This window comes from Lagenorhynchus albirostris, chromosome 1, assembly GCF_949774975.1.
Source record: "Lagenorhynchus albirostris chromosome 1, mLagAlb1.1, whole genome shotgun sequence".
NCBI classification, from domain to species: Eukaryota; Metazoa; Chordata; class Mammalia; order Artiodactyla; family Delphinidae; genus Lagenorhynchus; species Lagenorhynchus albirostris.
The window spans coordinates 44295091-44308086 of NC_083095.1; the positions used below are offsets into that span (position 1 = coordinate 44295091).

A 12996-nucleotide genomic window follows, 5' to 3' on the forward strand; every position below is an offset into this window, starting at 1 on the left:
CCTGCCAACCCTCGGCACTCCAGGGACACTGCTAGGAGAATGCCAGCCAAAAGCTGCAGAAGTCACCTCCTTCACGTCCTCTTCCATGTCGGGGGTTAGACTAAAGGATACCCCTTCTGTCAGATTTTATGGTGTTTGTGTACTAGCCAAGGAGAAGTAAGAGAAAGGAAAAGAAAGCAACTTGTTTAACCTCACACAGCAGAAAGGAAAGAATTCTTCAAAAAGTAGTTGATCTGGGAATGAAGCCCAACATCCCAAAAATCTCAGCTCAGTTTGCTCTTTTTTCATTCACTGCTGGTTTTTGGAAATTTAAATGATTATGATCCTGTCTACTGTGGGCCATCATATCATTGCTTTCTCAAACAGAGAGTGGTCCAAAGCCACTGATGCACAAATACAGAATAATCTATGTACCATCAGACAACAGTCAATATGCAAAGCATATTCAGGCATATATGTAGTACCACATTATAGACACATTTAAAATGCAGATATTTTCAAAAAGAGGCCCTCATTTTCCATTCTTAAGGCCATAAATAGGAAATATTACTCCAACACCAGATGTGTATATAGATGCTGTAATAATATTTACATATTATTCCATATACAATATGTAGGTGTTCAAAACCAATATGATCATCTCACATACGCATGCAATCTCTTTTCTGAAATAATAAAGACAATCCATTTCCAGGGAATGCATATATGAACTTTATTGTACTCTTTTTAAAGAAAAGTGGAAATCATCATCTTATATAATTCTTTCAAATGGATCAACTTAGACAATTTATCAATGCTTCCTTAAATTTTTACACCACACTGCACTCCAACAGGTTTTTGTTTTAAGGTAAACCAGGTTTTTGGTTCTTCCCTGTGGAGAAGTTACTTTCAAGTCAGTGAAAGTTCTTGGCCCATGATTAAAAGTCTTTGCCAATTAGTACTCAACAACTTCAATTCATTTTTTTCTGGTTCAAGATGAGTAGGAGCCTAATAAGGCTGTGATAAAAGGGCAAAAGGCACCGAGAGCCAAAAGCGGATTAATGAGCTCCTCCATTTATTTGTCTTCCTAACAGCTGAACTGTTACAACTATTGACACTCTTCAAAAGGTTCCGCTCTGAACCCCGTCCAGGCACTGCAGGCTCCAATGGACATCTTCAAATCCAGAGAATGGAGGGGCAAGAGCTTCCCCTGTGTGATGCCAAAACCAACAAAGCCCCATGGATCAGGTAATGAAACTTCAGCTTTTCCCCCTTTGAGATTTATTTACTGGCAGCTGACAAGGGGCAAATTCAGCTCGAATTGTGCAGTCAAGGCCCTGTCAAGCTTTTAGAGGCACCCTTGTCTTGAAGCACCTTCATGACTGGCATTTCACTCAAAAGCCCTCGGCACTGGTCCTTAACAGCTTATGACATCACAAAGGACACTCCAGACAGATGCCTACATGGCATCCTGCAGCATTTTAAAAGAGAATTAGTGGTTTTAATTATGGTCGTAGTATGAAAGGGAACCATGCAAGCTCCACAGGAGACCTTTGATCAGACCCTTTTGCTAGTACAATGCCACGGAACTGTGACTATTCCTGGTAAGGGGCCTTTTCTTGCTGAATGACTCACCAGTGATCTTTGAATGCAGACAAGCTTCTAGCCCTCCCTCTTCATTAGTGAGCATTTCTATACAGGGGCCTATATAGTTCTTGGAGTCTAGGAGCTATACAATTGGGGGGAAAAGAATCCCTACAGATTCAGGCCTCTACTTAGGAAGTGCTGAAGGACTCTGAGTGACTTTATTCATTAAAACAGGTTGCTATTAATTAACTGTCATAATAAAATAAAGAACTATTATTTGCATTTCTTACTATGTTCTCTTTAGTAATATGTATAAAAGATGCTTGTAACAGAAATGAATTTACTGAACCACTTCCCCACACCCCCCGAGCCCCTGCCCTTTTTTTTTTTTTTTTTTGGCATTTTGGCAGCAGGACTAATTATTGGGCCCAGATTTATGAGCCCAAATGGAAGTAAAACATGAATATAAAATTAATTAAGGAAAGACAAAATCCTTTTTACTTGCCAATCAGTTTAAGCAACTGAAAAAAAAGCAAACAACAATTAGCTTAATTTTTTAGTGATTTCAGAGAATGATCTAAGACAATAAAACCCCAACCTTTTCAAAATACCATTTGGTTGGTATTTAGTTTGAAGTGTGAGATTATGTAACAACCACAGCTACTCAAAAAAACAAAACAAAAAAAACCCAACAGTATTCTAACTTGAAGCATAACAAGATTCATTCTTAAAAAAAATGATTTCACTTCTCGAAAACAAAGAATGTTTTTGGTATGGTATTAATGTTTGAAGAATTTAATTTCAATCCCAATCCCAATAAGCAGGGCCCTTAAGATTCATGGTCAATATGTTAAGTATATGAAAACAGTTCATTCTCTTCTAGAATCTAATCAAGCAACTCATTTGGTGAAAGACTGTGGAAGTAGGAAGATTTTTCAAAATATTCTCGCTGAAATGCTAATTCAGTAACACGGGCTAAATAGAATTTGCATAAATAGCACATCTCGGTCTCTAACCGCCCCCCCCCACAAACAGTACGGCTGCACCATGTACTTATATCTGGGAGATGACTTAGGCCCCCATTTTTTTATGCTGTTTCTTTTCTTGGATGAAAAACTTTTAGATTTTGGAAGCCAAACGCCAAGCAGGTTTTTCACAGTTTGCTGTCTCAGCCATTTTTCATATTTCTCAGACTTTGCAGTTCTTTTCTTAGGTGTTTTAGAGCAACTGAAATATCGGTCAGCTGTGGATCATTCTGGGCCTTCTGAGTGTAGAGACGGAAGTGTCTGATGGTTTCAGATAACAAGACTTCAGGGTCTGCACCTCTTTCCCGAAGGCGCAGCATCCGTTCACAGGCGATGGCATAGTTCTTATGCCAGTTCACTGGATGTTCCTTTCGTAAATAGACAATCTCCTTATAAAGCTGGAAGACAGCAAAAATGTTGGTATTCCATTGTTATCCCTTGACTTTTTTCAAAAAAAACCACAGAAAACACAGAGAAATTAGCACAAGAAAAAAAAAATCCAACCAGCCTACAGTAAAAATCTAATTGTTGCTAGGCCATGCAGAAAATGCAAGGATGTTACTATAATTATTACAGTAGCAGGAGGCACATGTGCTTCATCTAAAACTGCTTCTGGGGTTTTTTGGATGTTGCAGGGGGAACCTAAGACACACTGTGTCAGGACAAAATGCTGTTCCTCCAGAAAGATGTTCTGAGAAAGGGATTTAGTTCTAATGCATGGAAAGCTATTTACTCAACAGGCAGAAAGGATGAAACTCTAAATTTAGCTATAGGAGAAAAAGATAGCTTTCTTTAGAAAACTGCATGGAAAAAGAACTTGAAGAAATTTAAATTTTGTCCCTCAGTTTTACATAAATTTCTCTCTATATTATAAACAACAGTAATAACAATAGCGACAATAAAACACATCAAACAAATCCAGCATCAAACAGACTGGGCATAATAGAATTTAAGAGACATCCTTAAAGTGAGATATTGAAAATCTTCACAGTGTCCTAAAATTACAATTTTCATAGTTAAAACTTTGCCCACAGGAATTCAGAGTTTTGTTTTTCAATATCAGAGATAGTATTAATTGGATAGGGTTAGAATCTTTAATATTGATTTTTCCAGAGGAAAAACATCAAAATTTAACAAATAAACCAAAAAGTAGATGCAAATCTACAAAACAGAATATTATCCTTGCATATTTGGGAATTTCACAGCCTTCCTGGGGATTATCAAATTGGAGTCAGATCCACAGGCTCTTGAGTTAACCAGTAGCCTCCATGAGAGCACAGGACAAGCAATGATGCTTTCTCCAGGGACAAGGGCTTTCTGAATTAGAACTATACTCATTACATCATCCAGTTGAAAGGGACCCAATTATATTATCTATTTCCCCAACCCCTACTCCAGAGCAGACAAATGCCTACCTAATCTGTTTCAAAACAACATCCCCATGAAAAAGTCCCCAATCTGTATGTGATATGTCATTTTGATATTTAATAACCCTCAGGCCTCAAGCTGCCTTTTAAAGCTATTTTCCCCTTAGTTCTCTTCACTCCATAAAATAGGAGAGTCACCTTGCACTTTCATAGACATCAAAGCTATTAAGTCAGCCTCCTACCCGTTTATTTTCTTGGTAAAATATTCAAAGCTTCTCTACCTTTCCTCATAGTTTTTGGCTTTTTTTTTCCCCTATCCGTTGCTCCTCTTCCCAAGCCTCCCTCTGATGAGGGACATCTGTAAACTGCGTGGCAGGCTGCCCGGAACAAAGTAGGTGCTCAGGAACTGCTCAGGTTCTTTTCTTCCCCAAGTTTTCAAAATCCTGATAAGGTTCTGGAGTGCAAGACAGATGCTAGCACTTCATTTCCCAATGGCTCAAGAGAATAAGAGGCAGCTCATGACCTCCCTGCTTCAGTCTGCAGACATCAGAACAACTACGCTACCCTTTTCTAGAACATCAACTCATTCTGGATGGCCCATTAGGCCACATGTGCTGTATCTTAAGAAGCTAAGAGTCATTTCTCATCATGTGGAATTACATTTCCCCCTCTAGGCGTGTATCACTGTGACATTAGTGTTAGTGGAACGTATTCTGTCTTGGGGGGAAATCTTCAATGTATCAGATGTATTCCTAAAGATAACAAAGATCATTCTTGCTCTCCCACTATACCTGAACTTAATGTCCTGTATAAGCTATTGAGCAGGATAATTTAATAATAACAAAAATATCTTTTATAGCTAACAAGGCTGTTCTTGAAAAACCTGTACTAGGGGCTGATTTGTGTTGACCCATGGAGTACTTGGCCTCATTTGTCTTGCAAATGGTGTCACACATCTGGAGACATATGTGAAGGAGATACCTATAGACTGCTACAGACTTGTGTTCACTGAACAGAGTAATGCTTACAGGCCCAAAGGGACAATAAATCCATGAATTAGCTTCAGTGGTGGCCTAACAACTGACCATGGAACAGATCACTGATGAGAATATAAAATATTAGTTAAGTCTCAGATTTCTCCCAACTAAATACTACTTGTTTTTCACAGAATTATACAGGGTATTAGAGATGAACCGGATATGACCAGGATATGAGAGATAATCTATAAAGTTTACAGTCCACTTTTTTTTTTAAAGAAAAAATAGAGGTCTGGAAAGGTTAACTGGCTCACAGTTGACAGTGAATGGTGGAGCAGGCCTTGAACCTGGACCTCCTGACTGCCAGACAGAACTCCAGCATGCCGCTTCCTATAACTAGTCCCTGGCTGTCCTTGAGTGGGCACCTAGGAGGTTTCCACCTTTGTCCCTGTGGTTCCGTCGTTACGGACTGTCCGCCCTCCCCCACTTTCTCGCTACCCTGCCCCACATCTGCCTGGCCAGTTCCTTCTGATCTTTCAGGATGACACTGCGGTGACATCTCCTCTAGAAGCCTTCCCTCCCTTCCTCACCAGCCCCTCCCCAGAAGGCTGTACTCATGTGCTGCTCTCTGCTCCCACTGCACCTCTGCAAACCTCTCGTAACTCTCACGACTGAATTAACTGAGGACCTTATCTTCCACCTCTCTCTCTAGCTTGTGCCTCTTTGACAGCAGGGAATATTCCTGATTGTCTCCATCACAGTATTTGGTACAGACTGGGTGCTCCATAAATGCTCCATGAGTGAATGAATAAATGAATAAACAATGGACCAATGAGCACAAAATTGAGGAGTAAAATCTGTCATACTAATTGGACATCATGCAATTTTGACTCAGCACCAAACAAATGCCCTGGCTGAGTAGATCTACAGCAGCCCAGAGACAGCAGAAATACCTCCTCACTTGCTTAGACATACAGCTCCTGGGCTCTGTTCTTATTGGCCTTCGCCAGGATGTCTATTTCCTACACAGCAGGTTCCAAGACTATCTCTGAAGGTGATGAACAGCCCAGTGCTATAAATCTCAGAAAAGCAGGGACTTGTTAACATAGTGCTACAGCAAAGCAAGCCTCTGCTCTGGACTCCCCTTGCCATCACAGAGGACCAGCTAAGCAAGAGCCTCAGTGTGGCTGGATGTGAAGGCTGTTTGGTTTCCTGGGGCCACATCAGAAGACAGAGCCACTCTCCATGACCCTTTATCTCGCTCATAAAATCCCAACCAGGGCTTCCCTGGTGGCACAGTGGTTAAGAATCCGCCTGCCAATGCAGGGGACACGGGTTCAAGCCCTGGTTCAGGAAGATCCCACATGCCCCGGAGCAACTAAGCCCGTGTATCACAACTACTAAGCCTGCGCTATAGAGCCCGCGAGCCACAACCACTGAGCCCGAGTGCCACAGCTACTGAAGCCCGCGCGCCTTAGAGCCCGTGCTCCACAAGAGAAGCCACCACAATGAGAAGCCTGTGCACTGCAACGAAGAGTAGCCCCCGCTCGCCGCAACTAGAGAAAGCCTGTGCACAGCAACGAAGACCCAACGCAGCCAAAAATAAATAAATAAAAATAAATAAATAAAAATTAATTAATTAATTAAAAAAAAAAGAAATCCCAATCAGCCACGGCCCGATCATTTCAAGTGCAGCCAGGGTCATGATTTTGCGTAGAGGGCAACCCATCAGAACTTGTTTCTTTTTTTAAATAAAGCCATCATATTAGTTTCCTATTGCAGTTGTAACTAATCACCACAAATGTAGTGGCTTAAAACAATATAAATGTATTATCGAATACTTCTAGGGGTCAAAAGTCATAAAAATGAAGGTTTTTGTAAAATCAGCAGGGCTGTGTTCCTTCTGGAGGCTCTGGAATCTATTTCTTTGCCCTTTCCAGCTTCCAGAGGCTGCCTGCACTCCCAAACTTGTGGCCCCTTCCTCTATCTTCCAGGCCGTATGTGTGGCAATCTTTTAAGTCTTTCTCTCTGACCTCTGCTTGCAATGCCACATCTCCTTCTCTGACTCTGACCTTCCTGCCTCCTTCTTCTAAGGACCCTTGTGATTACGTTGGGCCCACCCGGATAATCCAGGATAATCTCCCCACCGCAAGATCCTTAATCACATCTGCAAAGTGCCCTTTGCCATGTAAGGCCATATACTCATAGGTTCTGGAGATTAGGACATGAACTTCTTTCATTAATCTGTGGACCACAGCCATTTACTTTAGATATTATTTGTGATACACATGACTATTTTTCCATTTATACTGCTTTATAATGCCAAATAAAGCTGGAAACAAAAAAGTAAAAACTCTACTGTGATACACCCTTTCTCCATCCCAAACAGCCACCACCCTCCCACCAAATAAATTTATATATGTAAAAGTACAACATACGTCATACGCGTGAGTGTAGAGCTGAGCTTTCACGTTTGAAGGCAAACTTGCAGTTTCTGCCAGGTTAAAGATGAAGAACGCTGTTTTCATCCTGGGAGGGGGAGGGTGTTCATGTCAATTTTACATTCAAAGCTAAATCTGCCAGACTTTTCCATTGATAAGGAACATACAAAACCATTTATTGTATTCTTTTCACTTCTCTCGTATTAATAGTTTACTCTGAACCAACGGTAATCCTCCCCCGCCATCCCAAGACACTGCATTCACACCTAGTGCCAAATCTTAGAAAGAAGCTTATGTTCATCATCCCTACTGTACATCATCTTCCCTCCAGATGTACATTTCATTATGCAAGAGCAGCTAGGAGGCGGAGACTTGCTGAGTTTGTCAGCATATCCCTGAAGGTACCCATCGCGACAGTTCATGCCACGTGTGACCACTTCTTCAAAGATGGCTGGACTCTTTGACCACATGAACTCATCCAAATTGTAGTCAGCACACCAATTAAATCAATACCTGCCTGAATAATGACCTGCTTTCTTCTTTTATGTGATTTCTCCCCCAGCTTTCCCGCATTCAGTCACAGTGAGGAATTGTGGAGACATTCGGTGTATCTTTGATTAGTTCTTCAAAGCAACTATTTGTTCCTATAACTGGGCTGATAACTTGCAATATGCAATTTGCTGACTTTTTCAAAAACACTACTGCAAAAACTGTACGTTTTTTGTAATTGTTTTTTTGTCAAGAACCATTTCTTAGCAATTTTTTTTTTTAAAGATTTTTTTGATGTGGACCACTTTCAAAGTCTTTATTGCATCTGTCACAACGTCGCCCCTGCTTTATGCTTTGGCCCTTTGGCCGCGAGGCATGCGGGATCCCAGCTCCCCAAACCAGGGATCGAACCCGCACCCCCCGCACCAGAAGGCAAAGCCCCAGCCACTGGACCGCCAGGGAAGTCCCTCTTGACAATTTTTAAAAAAAACTTCTTTACATGTATGTAAGCCCTTTACACCCTAACTCAATTCTTGGTGCAAAGCACAGTCCCTGGCCCAGAGTGGGCATCAATGCATTTTTACTGGAGGAAGCACTTCATACTTGGTACCCCTGTCTGCATCACTTAAGACTTTTACATTAATATTTAGGCCAAAGTCTGTTAGTGTTATATGTTTTGAATATTTTAAAAGAATGACAGGAACCCAGAGAGTCAAGAGCGTCACCATGAAGTGTTTGTTCCACACAGGAACAACAGGAAAGTACAGTATCAAGCACATGAATAGTCAGATCTCTTTGAACATGTCTGTCTGTTCCATTAGACTGAGCTCCGTGAGAGTAGGAACTGTGTCATATTCATATGTGTAGCTTCCATGCCTAGCACAGTGCCTGGTCTCTAGGAAGTTTTCAATAAGTGCTTAAATAATTAACTAGCACATTACACATGGAGACAGGGTTGTAATTATCAACTTCTCCTCAATCAATTACACTCACTTTGGTTTAGTTGAGATAGGAGAGCATAGGAATTAGGAATGTTCCAGAGTCAGACAGATGTGAGTTTTGGACTCTATTGGTAGAACTATGTGGCCTTGGACAAGTAACCTCTCTACCTCCGGTTTGTTCTTTTGTAAAACGGGGATAATAATAACTTCTTCACAGGTTATCGTGAGGATGAAATGAGATTATGCATGGGTAATGATTAGTACAATGCCTCAAACAAAATAATTGCTCATAAGTATTATTTTTATGATCCCCACGCACCACTACTCCCCAGGTGAAAAGCACCAGAGGCTCTTCTGCTGCATTACAAACAGACTGCAAACACACACGTGTACGTTATTCACCTGGCTTGCCACATCTCTTCATTGGCCACAGATTCCCAGGAAGATGGAGCAAACCTGCAGTTACAAGAAAACGGTAACATGTTTCTGCTAGCTACCTTTAGTGCCGTGGACATGTAATTCTTGTTTTATAATCTTACGTAAGGGCAAATAAAATAGGCTGCATCCTGAAGTACTGATAGAGACCAAAATAACAAACTTATTCTCCTAGAAAAATTTGATCATTAGGAATGTGAGGTTTGGGTAAATGTATTCTTAATCTGCATAATGAGCCCCAGTGCCTCATGGGGGCAAACTAAAGATTAGTGGGAAGAGGCTGGAGGCATTTGGGGAGCCAGCTGTTCCTAAGAACTGTCAGGTGGGCGATGGGGCAGGGCTGAGGCCTGGGTCACTCTATGGACACAGCTAAGAGCCACTGAGCTGTAAAGAGAGGGGACTCCCGGCTTGGATAAATCATTGCTGGAGCTAGGATGCTGCTCCCAAAACACTGGCTGAACCATTTGCTGATTTTTTTTCACTTAATTAAAATTTCTTTTATTATGTATCTATTTTGACAGAATGGAGGTAATGAGTGATGCCATGTACCGGTACTGTTGTTAGCTGTTTGGAGAATAGGTGATTTTCTAACTTTTCCTCACAATGGTCACAGAGTAATTTTTTTTTGGCCGCACCGTGCAGCTTGTAGGATCTTAGTTCTCTGACCAGGGATTGAACCTGGGCCACGGCAGTGAAAGCGCTGAGTCCTAACCACTTGACTGCCAGGGAATTCCTGTCACAGAGTACTCTGAGGTAGAACTACTTATCCAGCTCTCGCTGGTGCACAGCAATGTGGTCTATTTGCTCATATTGACTCAAAAAACTTTGGTACCATTTGTTCATATGATCTTGACTGTTGTTCTTAAATTATAAGCAATAATTATCTAATCTTTGAATAATTCATAATTTAAAAAATAGGCAATGGAGACACCTATCTTCAGATGGTGACTCATCTTCCATATGGGAGACAGTCAAGTCTAGGTAGAAATGCTTCCAGGAAGACTAATCATGCCCAAAACGACAGACCAAGGCTGATGACAAACAACTGAAGAAAAAGTTACTCAAATCCCAGGCTTCCCTACAGAGAAGTGATCTGCCATTCTTGAAGGAAAAAAAATACGAGTTTATGCAGGTGGAAACTATCATGGGCAACAGGGTGAGTGCCTTTTAAAGCTCTGTTGCAGTTAATAAATCTCTTCCACTTTTAGGGTCTAAGCTACAGGATGGCGGACCGTGTAGCATTACAACAGCTGGAGGTGGACGGTGGCACATGTTTAACTACTGTGGTGCCCAATCAACCACCACCGCCCTTCCTCCATCTCCAAGCCTGAGGACAAGAAATATATGTTCTCTTTCTCTATTACAATACTCTGTGGGCAGCAAATAACAATATTAACTAGTAATAAAAAAACACAAAGTACATCAAATAACTAAAAGGCATCTCTAAGTTTCTTAGGCACACAAAATGGCTACACACTGATGAAAAGCATAACTGCTCTCCATACCTTCCATAGTCTTCAGTCCAGTTATAGATGTTTCTCGTAAGTTTAATCCACTCCTCAGGGTCGAATACAATCTCCGAAGAAACTAATTTGTCACAAGAACCCCATGGCCAAAGTGAATAGTTCTTTTTCCACGTTGGGTCGCCTTCATGAATTCCTATGCAAACAAATGTTTCTTTTCTATTGAAAACAGAAGAATATGCATTTTTAACTTAAAGTTCTAAATGTTAAAGTATAACTCATGAAGGGTCATTTCTGACTCTTTAAACCTTGGTTACCAATAAACCATTTGTGAACACTTTGGTTTATTTAAATCTCTCCCAAATAGATTGTTTTAAATTTACATTGAGGGACTTCCCTGGTGGTGCAGTGGTTGGGAATCCACCTGCCAATGTAGGGAACACAGGTTCGATCCCTAGTCCGGGAAGATCCCACATGCCGCAGAGCAACTAAGCCCGTGCACCACCACTACTGAGCCTGCGCTCTAGAGCCCGTGAGCCATAACTACTGAGCTCGCATGCCACAACTACTGAAGCCCACGCACCTAGAGCACGTGCTCTGCAACAAGAGAAGCCACCACAATGAGAAGCCCGTGCACCGCAACGAAGAGTAGCCCCCGCTCGCTGCAACTAGAGAAAGCCCGTGCACAGCAACAAAGACCCAATGCAGCCAAAAATAAATAAATAAATTTTAAAAGTAAATAAATTTACATTGATATTAGTGTAAAAAATGCTATTTGGGAGGTTGAGGCGAAGCACAGAGACATAAATGATAAAACTACCTGTTTGTGACATTGTATGAAATCACTTGGGGATAAGCACTGTTACAAGGAACGCTTCTGTAGTTCTGTTCATGTGTAAATATACATATTATTTGATACCTTTAAAATTTTATAGGTGGAAATATGTCTTCATAGTAGTAGTACTACTACTACTAATCTGTCCTTCCTCAAATTTCCATTGCATTTTATTTTTAATCTCTTTTAACATTATTTTATTGAACTTGTTATCTTCATTTATAAATCTTTCTGGGAAGCCCAGAAGCATCCTGAGGATAGGCTCTCTATCTCTGAATTAATTCGAAATCCCACATAGCACGATGCATAGCTAATACAGAATATTTGCTGAATAAAATTAATTAGATTTGACTAACTATTAGCATCTTCAAATCCTGCAAAAATTCATAATAGAAATGGTTTAAATAAGCTTGGCTCAAAAACATTATAATTGACTGGTTCTATTCCAATTTTTGGTGTATACCTTAACAGCTATTACCAAGCAGAAAAATAAAGGAGCATATTAGGAGCAATTCCTTGAAAGTAAAAACTTCATGAACTTTGAAACAAGACACTTCTGGCTTAAATTTTGGATTTTTTCCACCATGTATTACCTCTATGATTTTGGGGAAATCACTTAATTACCTGTGGCTGGTCTCCTCATCAGTGAAATTGGTATGAACTATCTTTCACAGCTGTTTAAGACTAAATGAGATATCTGACATAAAGTAAAACATAATAGAGTTCTGGTTCTAGGGAAGATGGAGTCATCAATATTCTATTCTGTCTCTCTCACTGCACGCAACTATAATTTCTGAACAAAAGACCTGGAACAACTATCTGAAGACTCTGAAAAGTAAATGGTAGAAAGAAGATTGAAGGAAGAAAGCAGAGTTCTAAGTTCCACCAAATCCACAGTGAGTTTATCCCTTTTCCCCTTCCAGGATTACCTGGCCTGGACTCAAAGGAAGCCTGAAACCCAAAAGTACATACCAAGTAAGGACAGAAAGAACTCCAAGAAAAGCCCGGCCCCCTCCCTTTTTCCTAGTCCAAAGGGCAGGAAAAGGAACTTGTACGGACTGAGGAGAGCAGAGGAAATCCCCAGGATGTTTTCCCTTCTTTCCTTCCCTGGGCACCGGGCAATACTGCACCAGCAGCTGCACAGTTACAGCAGTGGCAGCTGGGCAGGTCCCTATAGCTCTGAGGAAGGGGAACACTTCTCACTAATCAGAGGAGCTGTGTTTCCAAAGGTTGGGAGCAAATTCCTATTACTCCTCGACTGGGTGAACTTGAAGACAGATCAAGAGAAATTATACAATTTAAACAAAGAGAAAAAATATTGAGAAAAATGTACAGAGTTTAGGCACCTGTGGGACATTATCAAAAGGTCTAACATTGGTGTCATCAGAATCCCAGAAGGAGAAGAGAAAGAAGGTGGGGCAGAAAAACTACTTAAAGAAATAATGTCAGGAAGCTTC

The 12996-nt window shown here is 40.9% G+C and overlaps 1 protein-coding gene across 4 annotated transcripts in view; it reads right to left on the minus strand.

Annotated features, from left to right (window-relative positions):
• Positions 1-687: 687 nt before the first annotated feature.
• The window catches only part of TMEM260 (transmembrane protein 260), a 60544-nt gene continuing 48235 nt past the window's right edge, over positions 688-12996 (minus strand). For all 4 annotated transcript variants that reach the window (XM_060142131.1, XM_060142137.1, XM_060142123.1 and 1 more), the window contains 4 exons: positions 10747-10923; positions 9209-9262; positions 7374-7464; positions 688-2989 (listed from right to left, as the gene is read on the minus strand). In XM_060142131.1, coding sequence (XP_059998114.1) covers positions 2735-2989; positions 7374-7464; positions 9209-9262; positions 10747-10923 — 577 coding nt within the window. In that variant the 3' untranslated portion in view covers positions 688-2734. The remainder of the gene's footprint in view (positions 2990-7373; positions 7465-9208; positions 9263-10746; positions 10924-12996) is intronic.